Source organism: Vidua macroura, chromosome 16 (genome assembly GCF_024509145.1).
Source record: "Vidua macroura isolate BioBank_ID:100142 chromosome 16, ASM2450914v1, whole genome shotgun sequence".
Classification (NCBI taxonomy): Eukaryota; Metazoa; Chordata; class Aves; order Passeriformes; family Viduidae; genus Vidua; species Vidua macroura.
Genome location: NC_071586.1, coordinates 14,554,416 through 14,572,165, shown reverse-complemented (window position 1 = coordinate 14,572,165; position 17,750 = coordinate 14,554,416). Strand labels below are relative to the sequence as shown.

Here is a 17,750-nt window from a genome sequence, read left to right as displayed (position 1 = left end):
CGCCATGGCCGGAGCCGCCGCCTCCTCACGGCCCCGCAGCCATCTTGGAGTCACATGACGCGCGGCCTCTGACCCCGCCGGCAGGAAGCGACGGCGCCGCCTCATCCTCCTCCTCCTCAGCTGGCGTTGTTTATATTTACCGTCGTCGCCCTTTGTCGTTACCGATCCCGGGACGGGTGCAGCGGGCGGCGGGAAAGGGGGAAAACCGAAGCGGAGCGGCGGCGGGAGGGGACACTTGGTGGCGCCGCGGAGCATCTCGGGAGCTGTAGTTCCGTGCCGCCGCCGCGGCTGCGCTTTACGGCAGGACGTGACGGTGAGGGGGAGCGCCGGCGGAGCGCGGGAGGTCTGGGAGGTGAGGGGGGAACGTGAGGAGAAAAGGGCGAAGGGAAAGGGAAAAGTCTGCCCCGGGTAAGTGACAGCCTGAGGGGGATCTGGGGTGGCGAGGGGGCTGCGCTGCCCCCATAAGGGACAGCCCGAGGGGGATCTGAGGTGGCGAGGGGGCTGCACTGCCCCGGGTAAGTGACAGCCTGAGGGGGATCTGAGGTGACGAGGGGGCTGCGCTGCCCCCATAAGGGATAGCCCGAGGGGATCTGAGGTGACCAGAGGGCTGCGCTGCCCCCGTAAGTGACAGCCCGAGGGGGATCTGAGGTGAGCCCTGGGTTAGGGACAGCGTGAGGGGATCTGGGGTGGTGAAGGGGCTGCACTGCCTTGGGTTAGGGACAGCCCGAGGGGATCTGGGGTGGCGAGGGGGCTGCACTGCCCCCATAAGGTACAGCCCGAGGGGATCTGGGGTGGTGAAGGGGCTGCGCTGCCCCGGCCGTGGGGGAGAGGGCAGCCCCAGCCCCAGCCGGGCAGGAGAGGGCCGAGGGCCAGGCTGCGGGACCCCCCGGCAGCTTTGCCCGGAGCAGGGTGACGCCTTCTCCATCCCGAGGGGCTGCCCTGAGCCTCCCGGCGTGGCCGAGCGGTGACCCCGGCGATCTGTCCATCCCGGCAGCATCCCGGGACGCGGAGCAGCAGCATGGCCTGGCCTCACCTCCTGTGATGAACCTGAACGTGCGGCTGTTCAGCAGGGCCAGGATGCTGCCCCAGCCCTGGCGCTGCTTCTCGCGGGCCGCGGAGGACTTGGCGCTGCAGAGGATCCGCAAGGTCCTGTGCGTGGCCGAGAAGAACGACGCTGCCCGAGGCATCGCCGAGCTGCTCTCCAACAGCAGGATGAGGCGGGTAGGAGCGGCCCACATCGCGCTGCTCCCTCAGGGAGCACGGAGACAGGGGTGGGGCGGGTCCCTGCCGTGTGTGGCAGCCCCATCCATCTCGGCAGAGATGGATGCTTCACATCAGCACACTTGGCGCTGGTTTTGTCCCTGAACACACGAGGGTGCAAAAGTGTTCTGTGGACAAGCATCGCTTGCCCAAATGTATTTGGGAGTCTCAGGTCCTTGTGGGTTAAGTCCAGTGGGAACTCGGCTCCCTCTGCCCAGGTTGCCTTCCCATGGTGAGGGCTCCCAGGGTCCTTCCTGGATTAGCAGTGTAAGACAAGGTCTTCAGAAACTGACACCATCCATTGGCATGCATTTCCCTGTCTAAAAGCACCACTTCTGCAGCATCAGCAAGTGCCAGGGGTTTACTGGAGGTCACCAAATAAAGCAAAACCAGGCTGTGGTTTGGAGAAGAAAAATGCAAAGATTTCTGCTCTCTGCTGCTCTGGTAACAGTTTGCATAATCACTTGCTGTTTCAAAACTAAGGAATTTCCAAACTGAGGTGCTACTAGACCAGAATCAGAGAGTCACTGAGGTTGAAAAAGACCTCTGAGATTATCGAGTCTAACCCATGACCCCCAGACCAGAGCACTGAGTGCCACATCCAGCTGGTTCCTTCAACACCTCCAGGGGTGGTGACTCCACCACTTCCCTGGGCACTTGCAATGCTTGATAACTTTTTCCATGAAGAAATTCTTCCTGATGTCCAGCCTAAACCTTCCCTGGGACAGCCTCAGGCTGTTCTCTCTCATCTTGTCACCTTGGAGAAGAGACTGAGCCCCACGTGGCTCCAACCTCCTTTTTCTGAATAAAAGGTATTATTGAGAACCTGGGTGCTGACAGTCCCAATCAAGACATCATCCTGCTTCTGTAAAAAAAGCAGTAAATACACAATCTAGAAACTTCCATGAGTCCCAGTTAGGTGGGACGTAGCCTTGGGGACACTACTTGTCACTTGGAAAAAGATAGGAGTTTCTAAACACTGGCCAGCCCCATTAAATAAATCAGGTCCTCATTATTCATGGGGAGATAACCCTGGAACCACCTTCAGGAATGGTTTAAAATCCTCTTACCTTGGAAATCACCATTTCAGTGTCTCCATAAATGACACAGGAGATTTCCATCCCCTTGCTGCAGTTCCCATTAGCTCCAGTAGCTGGTTTTCCTTTGCCACGTGCCTCTTGTGCTCCGTCCCAGTGTGGACAAAGCGGGGCAGGATGGATTTGTTTCCTGTCAAAAAATTTAATTAAAAAAAAAAAATTAATTTGTGTCCTGTTAAAAGCCAGAAACTCAGGAATTCTCCTTTTCCTTCCAGCGAGAAGGGTTTTCCAAGTTCAACAAAATCTATGAATACGACTACCACATGTTTGGCCAGGTAAGAGTTTTCTCTCCATCTGCTGCTGGATTAATGAAGTAAATATATTAATTAATAAAAGCCATTTGTCAGGAGTTACAAAACATGGCTCCAGCCATAGGGATGTTCTGCCCAAAGATGAGAAAAAGTCAGATGTTTTCTTAGCTCAACCACCTGTTTTGTTGCTCTAAATCTTTTATCATCCCGGTTTTATGCCAGTCAAAAATATGTTGCTGTTTAAAATTGGGAGCTTACTACAAAAGTTGAGGATAAGGCCATGGATAGAGCTTGTTAGGATGTATTAGTTTTGGTTGCTCCATCCCTGGAAGAATTCCAGGCCAGGTTGGATGGGGCTTGGAGCAACCTGGGACAGTGGGAGGTATCCCTGCCCTTGGCAGGGGCTGGCACTGGATGGGCTTTAAGGTCCCTCCCAACCCAAACCATTCTGGGATTAACAGGAGAAAGGTGTCACTAATCATTTAAATTGAGAACTGAAGGGAGATTTTGGGGCTGTGGGTAGTTTTTGGTGAGTGATGATGGGCACTAATTTCCTTGCTGTGTCTCTTGCAGAACGTTACCGTGGTGATGACATCCGTGTCAGGACATTTACTGGCTCATGATTTTGTCATGCCATTTCGCAAATGGTTGGTACCCTGTGCCCCTGGCAGGAAGGGGAAGGGCTCTGGCACCTCCTGGCCCTCACAGGAGGGGCCTGTCACCTCCTGTTCTCATCCTTGACACTGCAAGCATCTCCCTGACACATCCTTGGGATGCTCAAAGGCAAAGGGGCAGGGAGGGACTCTGACTCAGAGCAGGGTGATGACTTCCAAATTTTATAGAAAATAGACAAAATATTGTTTCAAATTCCTGTCTTCAGAGTGCTAAAACCCCCTGAAGACACAATACTGGTTAAAACACATCAAGGCAGACACAGGGAATTACACTGATTCCAAAATGGGATGGTTTTGTGTTCTTTGTTCAGCTAGGAGCTGTTCTGGGAAGCAAGGTGCTTTCTCTGCCTTACCTCCTTTTGTACTCTGTGCTTCAGACAGGAGAAGTTGCTTGTTGCCTTCCAGATTTGCTGTTTTCTCTGGCTGGTTTTTCATTCTGTTGCTTTTTAAATGTTACTCAGCATTTCCTGTGAACTCTCTGTTGTCTGAAACGAGGCCTGCAATAAAATACATTAATTCCAGTACTCAGAGAGCACCAGGTAGTGTCTCACAAATTGTGGTTTAGTTTATGTGATGCACACACACATTTCTCCTCTGTTTTCCAGGCACAGCTGCAACCCTTTAGCTCTTTTTGATGCTGAAATTGAGAAGTATTGCCCTGAAAATTACCTGGATATCAAGGTACATCATGGTTAAGACTTTGAAACTGAGCTCAGGTATTGGTTCAACAAATATTGTCCCAGACAGAAGGATGATCTTACCTTTGTCCTTAACATCCACGTTTCTGCAGTTTAGCAGATTCCTCCTACATTTCCTAGGACTATATATGCTGTTCATTTGTGGCACTGAAACTCTTGTTCATGTACAAGTAGTGAAGTGAAGGAACAGCTAAAAATAGAAATTTTTTTCCCAACAAGGTGGAATTGATGATAGTGTCTCAGTTCTACAGAAAAAGACATTTTTAGAAAACAGATTGTGGTACAACCTGCTCCAAGCCAAACTTTTAAACAGAATTAGATGTAAATAAATGACTCAATTCTTTTAAAAGCTGCCTGATCTCTTGAGACACACAATTACAAAATGTTATTGCAACAACCCATCTCCATGGATACACGCTGGATTTTGTGTTCAGTGAGTCATTCTGAAATGAAATGACAGAGCAAGTGGCCTGGAATGTTCTCCCTGTGTTGTTTTTCTCCTCTCAGAGAACCCTTGAACGAGAAATCCAGCAGTGCCAAGCCCTGGTGATCTGGACTGACTGCGATCGAGAAGGAGAGAACATTGGCTTTGAGATAATCCACGTGTGCAAAGCTGGTGTGTAGAGCATCTCCATCAGTCTGAGTTCCATTAATGGTTTAACAACTCCTTTAGCAGAGGCAAATTCTCAATTTTAGTGTGTCTAGGTTAAACGCTGGCTAATTCTAATAAACATATGGCTGTGATAGGCCAGAAATGCATCCAGCTGTTGGGAAGCTGACAGCACATTCTCTCAATAGCTGTTTCTGACTTGCTCCTTTCTGTTGGTGTTTGAGTCCCTCTGATTTCTCTTCTGTGTGTGTCTGGCAGTAAAGCCAAACCTGCAGGTTTTCCGAGCCCGGTTCTCCGAGATCACACCTCACGCTGTCAGAGCGGCCTGTGAGAACCTCACCCAGCCCGACCAGAAAACCAGCGATGCCGTCGACGTCAGGCAGGAGCTGGACCTCAGGATAGGCACGTAAACATCTGTTACTGGAACCTCAGCACAAGGCAGAAATGCCCTCTGCAGTCTCATAAACCTGATTTTTAGATCAGATATGACTAAAAGACATCTTATGTTTTACTGGAAGTGCGCTCTTTGAATCAGAGCATCATCAACTCCCAGGATCAAGTCCAACCAGTGACTGATCCCCTCCTTGTAAACCAGACCAGAGCACTGAATGCCACATCCAGTTCTTTCTTGAATATCTCCAGGGATGGTGACTCCACCACCTCCCTGGGCAGTCCATTCCAATGTTTAAAAGCCTCTTCTATGAAGAAATTGCTCCTGAAAAGAGGAAATTTCTCCTTGAAGCAAATAATAAATTAGTAGCTCATGCAGCACTGACAAGCTCTTCAACTGAGTATTAAACAGAGTAAAATTAATGTTCAGAATACTAAAAAGATCTGAAGTACTGTGATTATCATTCAACATTGTTGTATTCAGTTGTGGTGTCCATTTTATTTCCTCAGGTGCTGCCTTCACCAGATTCCAGACTCTGAGGCTGCGGAAGATCTTCCCTGATATTTTAGCAGATCAGCTGATCAGCTATGGCAGCTGCCAGTTCCCAACACTGGGATTTGTAGTTGAACGCTTTAAGGCTATCCAGGCTTTTGTTCCTGAAGCCTTCTACAAAATTAAAGGTATGTTTGGGGAAACAGTCCTGGGCTCCATCTTCCAGGGTTTGATGTGGATAGAAAAGAAAAACATTGGAGCAACTGACACAAAAACGCTCCAGAGATGATTTCCTCTTCCTCTGCCACGAACACTGAGCAGAGCCGGAAGGTTTCCAAGTTCCTTTGTGGTATTTCCATTTTGTGGCTCCTCCATCAGCCAGCTCTGTTGTCCATCACAGTGACCCACGACCACGAGGACGGCAGCGTGGTCTTCAACTGGAAGAGGAACCGGCTCTTCAATCACACAGCGTGCCTGGTCCTTTACCAGATGTGTATGGAGGTAGGAAAGCTTGTAAATAGTTGCGTAATCCAGATTCAGCCAAACATTCCCTGTCTTTGTCTTGTTCAAGACTTTTAAAGAAGAGTTTGTGTAAACTCCTAAAGGATATGTGGGTTTTGCTTACTCTGTTTAGGATCCAGTAGCGACTGTTGTTGATGTTGTGAGCAAGCCAAAGAGCAAATGGAGGCCCCTGCCCCTGGACACTGTGGTATGTTTGAACTCTGGGAGGGGTTTTCTGAAAAGAGCTTGGAACAGATGTTTTACTCACTGCTTTGAATTATCCACTAATACTTTTGGGTTTTCTGGCTCTTCCCAATGCAGGAATTGGAAAAATTGGCTTCCCGCAAACTGAAAATAAACGCAAAGGAAACAATGACAATAGCGGAAAAACTCTACACTAAGGGGTAAGAAAGCAAGACTTGGCTTGGTAAACTTAATTCTTTTAAAACTAAATGGCCTTTTGTTCAAAATGGGAAACATCTTGGAGCAACTCTCAAAGTGCTCTCCTGTCTTTCTTCCTAAGGTTCATTAGTTACCCTCGAACCGAGACCAACATTTTCCCCAAGGAGCTGAACCTCTCTGCCTTGGTAGAACAGCAAACACAGGACCCAAACTGGGGAGGGTTTGCACAGAGGATTTTGGATCAGGGTGGGCCAACCCCTCGGAGTGGAAACAAATCCGATCAGGCTCACCCTCCCATTCACCCCACAAAATACACCAGCAACCTGCAGGTGAGTGTAACCAGAGGGAACTGGATGGGTTGTGTTGCTTGATAAATAAAGATAAAAGTCTTAATGTGGGCATTAGCACAAAATCCTCACCCGAGATCCCACTGATGCTGTGATGTGTTGTTAACCTGGGAGGACACTCACCCTTCTCACTGTTTGATCTCAGGGCAATGAGCAGAGACTCTACGAATTCATCGTGCGCCACTTCTTGGCTTGCTGCTCTCAAGATGCCAAAGGACAGGAAACAACTGTGGAGATCGACATTGCCAACGAGCAATTCATTGCTCAAGGACTCATGATCCTGGCCAGAAATTACCTGGAAGTGTATCCTTATGACAAGTGGAGTGATAAGGTAATCCCCTTGAGTAACCTAAGTGGGAGAGGCTAAAGTAGCACTTCGCTGCCAGCTTCAGACCTCTCTGCACAACATCTTTTGACCGCTTCTGGCTGCTTGACTCAGAGCCTTTGTCCTGAGTGAACAGACCAGGAAGCAGTTTCAAAGAGATTCTCCTTCCCTTCAGGTTATCCCGCTGTATCACAAAGGGTCTCGCTTTCAGCCCACCACAGTGGAGATGGTGGATGGGGAAACCAGTCCTCCCTTGCTCCTCACAGAAGCAGATCTCATTGCTCTCATGGAAAAACATGGCATTGGTCAGTATTGGGCAGCATGGCCTCTTGCTCTTAGCAGAGGGAATTCTCCCCAGGGAATTCTCCAAATGTTGCTGCAGATAAGAAATGACTTAAATGTGCAGAAAAAAGGGATATAAAGGGCAAAGTCCAAACATCCTCAGGAGCCTGCAGAGTGCCTCCAGTACCCAGGGAGATGGGACATTTTGGGTTCAGCCAAAGGTGCCACCAGCACCTTGCTGGCCTCAGTGCCAGCAGGGCACGAGGGCAGTGCTGCTCCTCACCATAAGTTGTGTCCTTGTCCCTGGGCATAGGGGAGTTCACTTCTTGGCACCTGATTTGACTGACATCTCTCTGCTTCCAGGGACTGATGCCACCCACGCCGAGCACATCGAGACGATCAAGACGCGGATGTACGTGGGGCTTACGGCGGATCAGCGCTTCCTGCCCGGCCAGCTGGGCATGGGGCTGGTGGAAGGTGAGGGGAGAGCCCTCACAAAGATGGCAGAGTCCTTACTTGCTCCTTCTTTTCGCTTACCATTCCACATATTCCCCAGGCTATGATTCCATGGGCTACGAGATGTCCAAGCCTGACCTTAGAGCTGAGCTGGAGGCTGATCTAAAACTGATCTGTGAGGGGAAGAAAGACAAATCTGTAGTGTTGCAGCAGCAGGTCCAAAAGTACAAGCAAGTCTTCATTGAAGCTGTGGCCAGAGCCAACAAGTGAGTATTGTCTTTGCCCTCTTCCTTTTGCTTTGTTTTGCTGGGAGGTGCTGGCTGCTCTTCTGGGGCTCAGCCTGGAGTGGGGGATCCTGTCACACTGTTTCCCTGGAGCTCTGCCCTCTGTGTGTTGGTATTTGCATGGGAAAGGATGACTCAAAGCCTGGCAAACTGTCAGGAGTTCCTCCCAGCTAAGGGTTTATACCAGGATGAGCAGTTAAGATTAAATTTGGGGATGGCAACATGCACTGACCTCTGATGTTGTACCCACACCTTTCCTGCTTCAGAAACGTGGTGCTGAGTCAATGTGCTCGTGGAGAAGCTCAGAGGGGCTGTGTGGGGGCAGCAGGCTCTGAGTCACTGCAGCACCTGGTTGCTCTTTGCAGAAACACACAGGATGCTCTGCTCATTTCTTTACAGATTGGACCAGGCCCTGGCTCAGTATCTGGGAGAAGCTGCAGAAGTTCCAGAGCAGGATGAGGTGTACCCAGCAACGCCCATTTCTGTTCGGAAATGTCCCCAGTGCAACAGTGACATGGTGCTGAAGACCAGGAAGAATGGCGGGTTGGTGACCTTCCCTCTTGTAGCCTCCTGTGTTGGTTTGTGTTTCTCCAGGCTTTTATTTACCTCCTTTGGTAAAAGCTTGGAGACCTTGGGCTGCAGCTTGCTCACTCCACCAGCTACGTGAGCTGTGTGGACTCAGCTGAATGTCTTTTCAAGTAGGTATTTCCCCTGAAAAATTGCAGTTTTGACAATTTCTGATGGCTGAGAAGACATGAGAATGGATCCCCAACTGTCTTGTGTTTGCATCTTCCTCATCCAGTGCCTTTGTCCTTTGGCAGGTTCTACCTCAGCTGCATGGGCTATCCAGCCTGTAAAACTGCAGTCTGGTTCCCTGATTTCGTGGTGGATGTGACCAGGGACGAGAGCATCTGTGATGTGTGTAAACCCCATCCAGTTCACAGGTAGGTCGTGCCAGTTATCCCTTGTTGGACAGTGGGGCAGAGATGTCCATGAGCTAGGCTGGGCAACCATTTTCCATTCCAGTCTTGGAAAGCTAGAGCAGCACTTGGCTTGGGGGTGGAAAGAAGAGGGGCTGGGGAAACTGTCCTCCATATAGCAGAATCAAAACAATAAATAAAAGTTCAGGTAGAAATTGATGTCTGTTGATGAGAAACTGGCAGACTTTGACTCTTCCTTTCCTTGCAGACTGAAGTTTAAATTCAAGAAAGGCAGCGTTCCCCCTGTGATGCCCCTGGAGTTCATTGGCTGCATTGGAGGCTGTGATGAGATGCTGAAAGAGCTTTTAGACCTCAAGTACTTGCACAGATCATCCCAACCTGCATCATCCACCTCCCAGCCAGGGCATCACCTGCAGGCCAACCACTCCCTGAACAGAGCCAGCAGTGAGACCAGGCAAGCCAGGGGGACCTCAAACCTGGCACGGGGACACCTGCTGTCCGTCAACTCCTCCAGGACGCCCAGGGCTGCTCCTCCAGCTGCTCCAGACGACGGGAATGCCGTGGTGTGCAACTGTGGGAGCGAGGCGCTGCTGCTGACCGTGCGCAAGGACGGCCCCAACAAGGGCCGCCAGTTCTACAAGTGCAGCTCCAGCACCTGCAACTTCTTCCTCTGGGCTGACGAGCAGCCACAGGACAGAGGCAGCTCCACGCTGCTCCAGCCCACTGCTGCAAGAGCCCCAGCGGGATTCCAGCGCCCAGGAGGAGGGAGGGAGCCCTTGGGCAGCAGCGGCAGCTCGGACGCTGGAGGCGGCACAGTGTGCAGGTGTGACCAGCCCGCGGTGACGCGCACCGTGCAGAAGGACGGGCCCAACAAGGGGCGGCAGTTCCACACCTGCCCCAAGCCCCGGGAGCAGCAGTGCGGCTTCTTCCAGTGGGCAGATGAGAACGTGGCACCAGGTACCGGGCTGGGGGGCAGACACCGGGGCTGCAGGCTGTTCTTAGGCTGAACAAAACAAGGAGCTGCTGGAGAGGGTCCAGTGGAGGCCACAAAGATGGTGAGGGGTCTGAAGCATCTCTGTGATGAGGAAAGACTGAGGGAGCTGGGCCTGTTCCGTCTAGAGAAGAGAAGACTGAGAGGGGATCTCATTAATGCATGTGAATATCTCAGGGGAGGATGGTGACAGGCTTTCTTTGGTGGTGCCCAGTGACAGGATGAGGAGCAATGGCCAGAAACTAAAACACAAGAAGTTTGACCTCAACATGAGGAAGAACTTCTTTAGATTAAAGGTGGCAGAGCTCTGGAACAGCTGCCCAGGGAGGTGATAGAGTGTCCTTCTCTGGAGACATTCAAACCCACCTGGCATGCCAGGGAAACTGTGCTGCTCCCTCTGCCCTAGTTTGGGGGTACAGGGAAAGGGCAAATCATTCTGGAGCTTTGATCAGAGATGAAACTGTGTGGAAAGATGCTGAAAAAAAAAAATAATGACAAAACAAGGGTGCAAAAGAGAGAGAACTGACAAAAAGAGACATAACCAGGTACAGAGGGGGAGATGTGGTCTGTGAGAGATCCTCCTCAGACATTTGGGCCTAAAGGAGTAAAATCAAGTTTTCCAAACTACTTAAACCCCAAGTTCTTCTCTGCCATGTTTTGTTTCTGCTTCAGCTGCAGACCAGAACATGCAAGCAGGCAGATCAGCTTCCCCTGTGCTGTTCCCACATGTCTCTAATGCTGCAAGACAAATGGGTAACATTTCACTGTTCAGACAAGTCTGAAGCAATGCAGGTTCAGGAATAATCTGAGAATCTTTGATCTATTTTGAACTTACCTTGTGTTTCTCACCTATTCATGTTTTCAAAGATCCTTAAATTCAACTTGTTTATCTCTAGGTCCTTCTGGAGATGACTCTTTGAACCACTTTGGCAGCAATGGATACTCCAGAGGGTTGGGAAGCAAGGCCAAGAGACCAGGCAATCTCTCCTCAGTGTCTGCTGCCAAGAAGCCACGGACCTGCAGCATTTGCCACCAGCCTGGGCACACAAGGAAAACCTGCCCTCAGAACCACTGAGCTGGGATGGACCTCAGAGAGCCTGCAAGGACCAGGCTTGTCAACTCTGCAGAAACCACAAGGAACTGCACTCTGGGAACAAGTCCCTTGAGTGTTTTTTGGAGGGGTTGGTTGCAGGCTGCTCCTGCCAAGGGATGCCATTTGTTTCAGCAAGTGTTCAACCAGCTTGGAAAAGTGGTTCCACTACCAACTTTTGTTTCCAGCTGCTCTTCTGCTGAGCAGGTTGGGAAAGTCTGAACATTTCAAGGAAGCACTTGGAAGCTGAGTCTGTGGAGAAAACTGCACTACATCTTCCCCCTGCACCATCCTGGTGGTTGTTCCTGGCCTTTCCATGCAGGGAAGAGCTGGATCAGGGCCACCAGGACAGACACCAGGGCTGCCAAGCTCTGCTCAGTCCCTGGATTTCCACAGTGTGGAATTTAAGTTCCCTTCTCAGTTGATGTTACCTGAGCAACATTCCCCTTTTTTGTCACCCTTACCTGGGTTGTCCCTGCCAGTGAAGGAGGGTCAGGTGCAGAGGAGCTGGATCTGGTGCTTGCCCTGGGAGGAGCTCAGCTGCAGTGCTCAGGAAAAACCCTCATTTTAGATGGTTCCTGAATTTGAAGGCAGGTTCTTCCTCAAACTTGGAGACATGCCTTTGTGATGCTGCTAGCTGATGAAAGTTATTTTTGTCAAACTAATGAGTTTCTTAATAAAATATTATTTAAATTTTAAATTTGATGCAGTGACACCTTAACTCTGCCTAATTTTCTTCCTACATAAAATAGTGATGCTTTTACTGTAAAAGCATCCAGCCAAATCTTGCTCTTTCCAATCACTGGAACAATAGAGGAGCTTTCTTGGCAGAAACTCCCCACAGCAATTTAGAAGTGAGCTACAAAGAGATGGGAAAAGTGTTTTTTATCTCACCAGCTGCATCTGCTGACCTGGGACAGACAGACAGAGCTGGCTGAGCTGAAGAGAAGCTCTGTTTTCCTGTTCTGAGTTCAGACTGAACTCCCTGGGAAGCCAGGCTGCCTCTTCCCTCGCTGTTGGGGCTTCCTCTGTTCATCAAAGGAGGGAGATCTGCAGGATTCCTGTGTGCTCTGCTGCCAGGAGCTCCAATGCTGCTCCAGATCCTGCCCCCGGGCACGGAGCAGTTCCTGGGGTCAGCACTGAGGGGGGACAGCCTGGAGCACTTGGAAGCAGAGCCCACAGCAGCACAGGTCTGAAAGAGAGCCTGAAACCCTGCAGCAGTGCATTGCTGTCAGGCCTAAATCCATGCAGAAAGTCAGGAGAATTCGGGTTGCATTTCCCTGTAGCCCTCACTCCCACCATTAACAGCCGGGGCCTAAAAATACACACCCTGGGCTAAAATAACAGCATTGCAAGGCTTTGGAATGCAGCCACTGAGCCAAGGCAGGGCAGCAGCCTGGCCAGCCACCTTGGAATGGCAACAGCAGTGGGAAGCAGCTGTGCAGGACACAGGGAGCAGGTTAAACCTTGCTGGTGGATCAGCCAGGACCAGCTTTAGGAGTCACCCTGGTCAATGCTCAGCTGAGCCCTGTAAGTGGTACAAGGTCAGTGTCCAGACAGCTCCCAGCCAGGCACTCTGTGGGTCCAGGGCTTTGGAAGAGGAGGAGGAAGACTTTGCAGGATGGGATCTGACCATCACCAAGCTCTCCAGGCAGCAGGGACATGCCCTGGGTGGTTCCCAGGAAGGCCACATAGCTGGGGAGTCATTTCAACCCTTAGCAGGGGAAAGGAGACAAAGGAGAGCTGACACCACAGAACCAGTGTGCACAGGGAAGGTTTATTCTCATCACTAACACCTGGGAAGTGGTTTGGAGGAACAAAGGAATTGTCAGACTGGGAGGAAAAGCAGGTTTTTTTCCTGCCATAAACAAGATGATAGCTGTAAAGAAAACTAAACCACAACAGCTGCTCACAGTGAAGTCCACAGGATTTCTCCAGCTCCACCCGCGTGCAAAACCAGCTCTTCCCATTAAATATAAGAATAAATTGCTTTTCTCTGGGACTAGAGCCAGACCAAACCCTACTAGCAGCCACTCAAAGGAAAAGAAAACAACAAAATACCCAAACAAAATATATCTTCTTAATAAAAAGCATAAACCACTTCAGTTCTTGCAAGCACTCTGCTCACAACATCGTTCCTGCCCTGCTTCCCCACCCCATTCCGTGGGGCTGCAGGGCAAAAGGACCTCAAGACAGCAGCAATATGTGTGTGAAAAGGTGACCAGACAGACTGGGAGGGGACCAGTACCTGCAGACAGACACTGGCAGCCACCCACCCACTGGGGAGGGGAAACAGCCCTGCTGCAGCCTCCAGCTGAAACCAGGAGCTTCCCCAGAGCCAGCAGCTCCTTCTCAGGACATCTTCCAGCAAAACACTGCACGGGACAAGGGCCCCTTCTCCGGGGCAGCATCAACACTGTCAGAACAAAGAGGTGGGGCTGAGCTCACCCCTTCTGGCAGCTGGAAGGGTTTCCAAGGAATAAACCCCCATCCCCCATCTGCTGTGGCTGTACCATCCAGCACCCAGATCATCCGCAGGGCTTATTTGGGATTGGCAAAATCCTACAGGTGGGTGAGGCTCCCCCCTGCCCCGAGTGCTGGCACAGTGAGGCCACGCGGGGTGCTGGTGACAGGACCAACCCAGGACGTGGCACCTGAGGGGTCTGCAGGACACAGCAGCAGGAAGGGGCTGCTCCCCTCCAGCTCCAGCTGGTCTCAGAGCCTGAGGGGGAACCTGACAGCTGGAACAGGCAGAGAACACCGGGAGCCAGGGACCAAACATGCTTCACTGGGCTCCCAGCAGACAGAACTCACATGTGTGCTGTGGGCTGCCCTCACCCCGGGTCCAGCAGAGCCTCTGAGCCAAAGGCTCCTTCTGCCAGCACCCACCTCTGCTCAGGCACGTTTTATTCACACAGGAAACGTTTTTGTTTTTTTTTTTCCCCTCACAAAGTGCAAGAACTTTGCCTCTTACTGACTAGTCAACTAGAAGCATCACAGCCCTCACAGCGGGGAGCAGCAGGCAGGGGAGCAACACCCCACGTTCAGGAGCTCCCGACACACCGGTCACTTCAGCAGGACCTCTGGCTCAGATATGGCCCTGTAGAGCACAAAGCCCATCTCATCAATTTCCTCTTCCAACAGCCCGGAGAACAGGTTGATTTTGGGGTTGAAATAGGAAGGCAGGACGCCTTTCTCCAGGGAGGCCACCAGCTCCTCGAGCACCTGCTGGAACCTGTCAGCAAGGTTCTCCTCTGCCCAGTCCGAAGCAGCGTCACTGAGGTGCAGGAGGACGTGGGTCACGGGGCTGCCACCCAGTTTGTGCAGGCTGGGCTGGCTCTTGCAGACGCCGTTCAGGATGCGGAGGCAGAGCTGCCGAGCCCCGGAGTCACCAGCGTCCAGCTGCTTCACCCTCGAGACCTCCGCCCTGTAAAAGCTCTCCAGCCAGAGGTTTTCCACCAGTCCTTCAGGAGGAACAGCCAGAAGAACCTTGTCCTCCATTTCCACCACTGGGAAGAGGGTGATGCTCAGGTCAACCTGATCGTGTTTGACTTCCAGCTTCAGCTCCCGGGAGGCCACGACGGGGTGGATGGCACAGCCCAGCAGGCCACCGATGGCAGGCCAGTTGATGGAGGCCACCAGCAGCTTGTGGAGGGTCTCGTTGAGCACGCTGGAGGAGAGGTACCGGCCCACAATGAACCTGTCCCAGGGGCTGCACCCACGAGGGAAATAGCCCAGATCGATCCTCTTGATCATCCAGTACTGGGGGTTCCTCACCACGGTGTCCTCTCCCGAGATGAGGCTCCAGAGCCCGGCGTCGAGGACCACCGGGAGCATGAGGTGGATGTGGTCAGCTGCCAGGACCTCGAGGCCATCGAGCAGGGCTCCGCTGAGGAAGAAGCGGCCGAAGGGCAGCTCCGGGCACTTGCTCCTCAGGAAGTTCTGCAGCTGGGTGCAGATGCTCCTGGCCAGCTGTGGGACGAGGGACACTTGGATCTCGGGCACGGCCAGCTGGCTGCTGTGTGAGAGGAGCTTCTCCTGCAGCGTGAGGCAGCGCAGGGGGCTGGACTTGACCTGAGGAGCCCCCAGAGGGGCAGAGGAGCCCCTGGGATCTGTGGGAAGGGAAAGGAGAAGTCGCAGCTCTGAGCACATCATCTGAAAGCCTCAGCAGCAGAGGGGAAGGCAGGAGTTGGGTGCCCAGCTCTCAGCCCACCCCTCTGGAGGTGACACCGACCTCACCAAGGGCCCCCATCGAGCCCACTGATGTTAAGAGCACTTCTCAGCCATGCTGAGCCCAAACCAACCCCAAAACCTGACTGTTCCCAGCCTCACTCCTCAGCCAGAGATGGGAACCAGGCAAGGGACTTGTTGCCAGTGTCAGAGAACCACAGAATATACTGAGCTGGAAAGGACCCACGAAAATCATCCAGTCCAGCTCCTGGCCCTGCACAGACACCCCAACAATCCCACCCTGTGCCTGAGAGAAGTGTCCAAATGCACATGGAACTCTGGCAGCCTTGGGGCTGGGAACATTCCCTGGGGAGCCTGGGCAGTGCCCAGCACTCTCTGGGGGAAGAAACTTTTTTTTCTAATATCCAACCTGACACAGCTCCTGCTGTTCCCTCATGTCCTGTCACCAGAGAGATCAGTGCCTGCCCTTCCACCTCCTCGCATGAGGATCCTACAGACAATCCTGCTCTGGGTCCATTATCTCAGGACATGCCCTGGACTGAGCTGGGCCAGTTTCCCACTTGGAAAAACGCCATCTCCATGGGCAGCTGGACAAGGCAGCCTTTGTTTGCAGCAGCTCCCGAGCACACCTTCCTGCAGGCACAGCTGACCCAGAAAACGAGCCCAGCCAACGCTGCTCCAGGGGAAACAAACCCCAACCGCCCCTGCCAGGACACCCTCGGCTGTCACCAGAGGTCCTGTTTCCACAGGCATTGCCTAAAAAGGGGCCGTGGCTCGGGATTCTCCCAGGAGGGCAGGCTCAGCGGGGTCGGCTTTCCGGACACCGAGCTAAAAATAACGCGGCGCTCCCGGCACGGCCACCCGGAGCACGCCAAGGTGATCTCCCTGGCCGGGCACCAGGAGCCTCACCTGGCACCAGAGGCCGAGCTGGAGACAGCAGAGGCTCGCTGAGGTCTTCCCTTCTCTGCTTCTTGGGGGCTTTTGGTGTTGTCTTGATCAATGCCAAGTCCTGCCAGCTCTCCTCCAGGGATTTCTGCTCAGCTTTGGGGTCGCCCTCATCCCGAGGGCTGGTGGCTCGGTCGATCAGCTGGAGGGAAGGAAAACCCAAGAGGACGAGCTGTTATCTTTGTTTTCCATGAATTACAGGTGGCAACAGCTCCTCTGGAGCACACACATGGGGGGGACAGCCCCACTCAAGGCTGCTGCTCAGAAAAACACCCAGTTTGGGGAGCCACAAATGTGCACATCATCTCCCTGCAGGTTTTACGTGGAAAACAGATACCCAAATCAACTTCAGTCCCAGGTGCCTTTTGGGATGGGATACCGTATCCCAAATGCTCCAGGCAAACAGAACATGGACACATGGTCCCACAGGGTGGGAGCAGGCAGCTCCATGCCCACGGCACTGCTTCCAGCACCCGTGGCATTTGTGCCCATATGCAAGGAACCAGCTCAGGAGCAAACACAGAGTTCGGGGCACATCTTGCCCCACCACACTGGGGCCAACCCGGCTCTCCTGGGCATCTTCTGGTGCTCTGATCCCCGCCCCAGCCTTACCCTCTTGACAGCCAGCGTGGCGATGGCCAGCACGGCCGCGCCGCTGACGCCCAGCACCAGCCTGGCGTTGGCCAGCAGCACATCGAACACGCTGCCCAGCCCGTCGATGACACTGCCCAGCCCGCCGTTCTCCTGCCGCCTGCCCCGCTGCTGCCAAAACGCCGCCATGGTCGCCCTGCGGAGAACGGGAGTGTCACCCCGGGCTGGAGGACCTGTCACCCCGGGACAGGCACAGCCGCAGCGCGGGAGGGTTTGGGGAACAAGGGGTTCCGCTGGCCCGCTTTCCTCCGGGACAAAGGCTCCCGCCGCCGCCGGGACGGCTGGGAGCGGCGAGGGAGCAAGGGTCACCCGGGGGAGGGACACCCCGGGAAGGAAGGGACACCCCGGGGAAGGAAGGGACACCACAGGAAAGGAAGGCACACCCCAGAAAAGGAAGGGACACCCCGGAGAAGGAAGGGACACCCCGGAGAAGGAAGGGACACCCCAAGGAAGGGACACCCCAGGGAAGGAAGGGACACCCCGGAGAAGGAAGGGACACCCCAAGGAAGGGACACCCCCGGGAAGGAAGGGGCACCCCGGGGAAGGAATGGACACCCCGGGGAAGGGTCACCCGCTCCTCACCCAGCCCTACCGCAAAGCCTCGCGGTGCACCGGGGCGGTACCGCGGCCCGCGGGAAAGGGAGTCCTCCCGACCCCGCTGACCGAGGGGAGGCGGCACCGGGAGGCGGCACCAGAACGGGCACCGGCACCAGAACGGGCACCGGGACCGGCCCGGGCCCGGCGCTGCCCGCGCGCGCCCCCGCGCCTCACCCACCGCGCGCCCCCGGCGCGGCCCCAGCCAATGGGGGCGCGGGCGGCGCGGCCCCGCCCACCAGCGCGCGGAAGTAGCGCCCGGCCCCGCCCAGCCCCG

General features: G+C 53.5%; 2 protein-coding genes across 4 annotated transcripts; one reads left to right on the top strand and one right to left on the bottom strand.

Moving 5' to 3' along the window:
• The first annotated feature begins 5 nt into the window (after positions 1-5).
• Positions 6-11,792, top strand: TOP3A (DNA topoisomerase III alpha). Of its 2 annotated transcripts, none has more exons than XM_053992231.1 (20): positions 6-313; positions 995-1,221; positions 2,573-2,632; positions 3,182-3,255; positions 3,888-3,963; positions 4,488-4,596; positions 4,849-4,992; positions 5,491-5,661; positions 5,874-5,974; positions 6,108-6,182; positions 6,296-6,378; positions 6,498-6,705; positions 6,869-7,054; positions 7,224-7,353; positions 7,694-7,807; positions 7,887-8,052; positions 8,470-8,613; positions 8,892-9,014; positions 9,259-9,968; positions 10,899-11,792. In XM_053992231.1, exons 2-20 carry the CDS (start codon positions 1,042-1,044, stop codon positions 11,075-11,077), a joined length of 3,033 nt encoding a protein of 1,010 aa, XP_053848206.1. In that variant the 5' UTR covers positions 6-313; positions 995-1,041; the 3' UTR covers positions 11,078-11,792. The 2 variants fall into 2 exon arrangements, with proteins under 2 accessions (XP_053848206.1, XP_053848207.1); XM_053992232.1 differs by lacking the exon at positions 6-313 and adding an exon at positions 334-352.
• Positions 11,793-12,850: 1,058 nt separating this feature from the next.
• On the bottom strand, positions 12,851-17,640 carry MIEF2 (mitochondrial elongation factor 2). Of its 2 annotated transcripts, none has more exons than XM_053992412.1 (4): positions 17,462-17,640; positions 16,841-17,015; positions 16,193-16,370; positions 12,851-15,204 (listed from the first exon to the last, which is right to left on the bottom strand). In XM_053992412.1, the coding sequence occupies exons 2-4, from the start codon at positions 17,006-17,008 to the stop codon at positions 14,159-14,161; spliced, it is 1,392 nt and encodes a 463-aa protein (XP_053848387.1). In that variant the 5' UTR covers positions 17,009-17,015; positions 17,462-17,640; the 3' UTR covers positions 12,851-14,158. The 2 variants fall into 2 exon arrangements, with proteins under 2 accessions (XP_053848387.1, XP_053848386.1); XM_053992411.1 differs by having other exon boundaries at positions 17,543-17,564.
• Between the last annotated feature and the right edge of the window lie 110 nt (positions 17,641-17,750).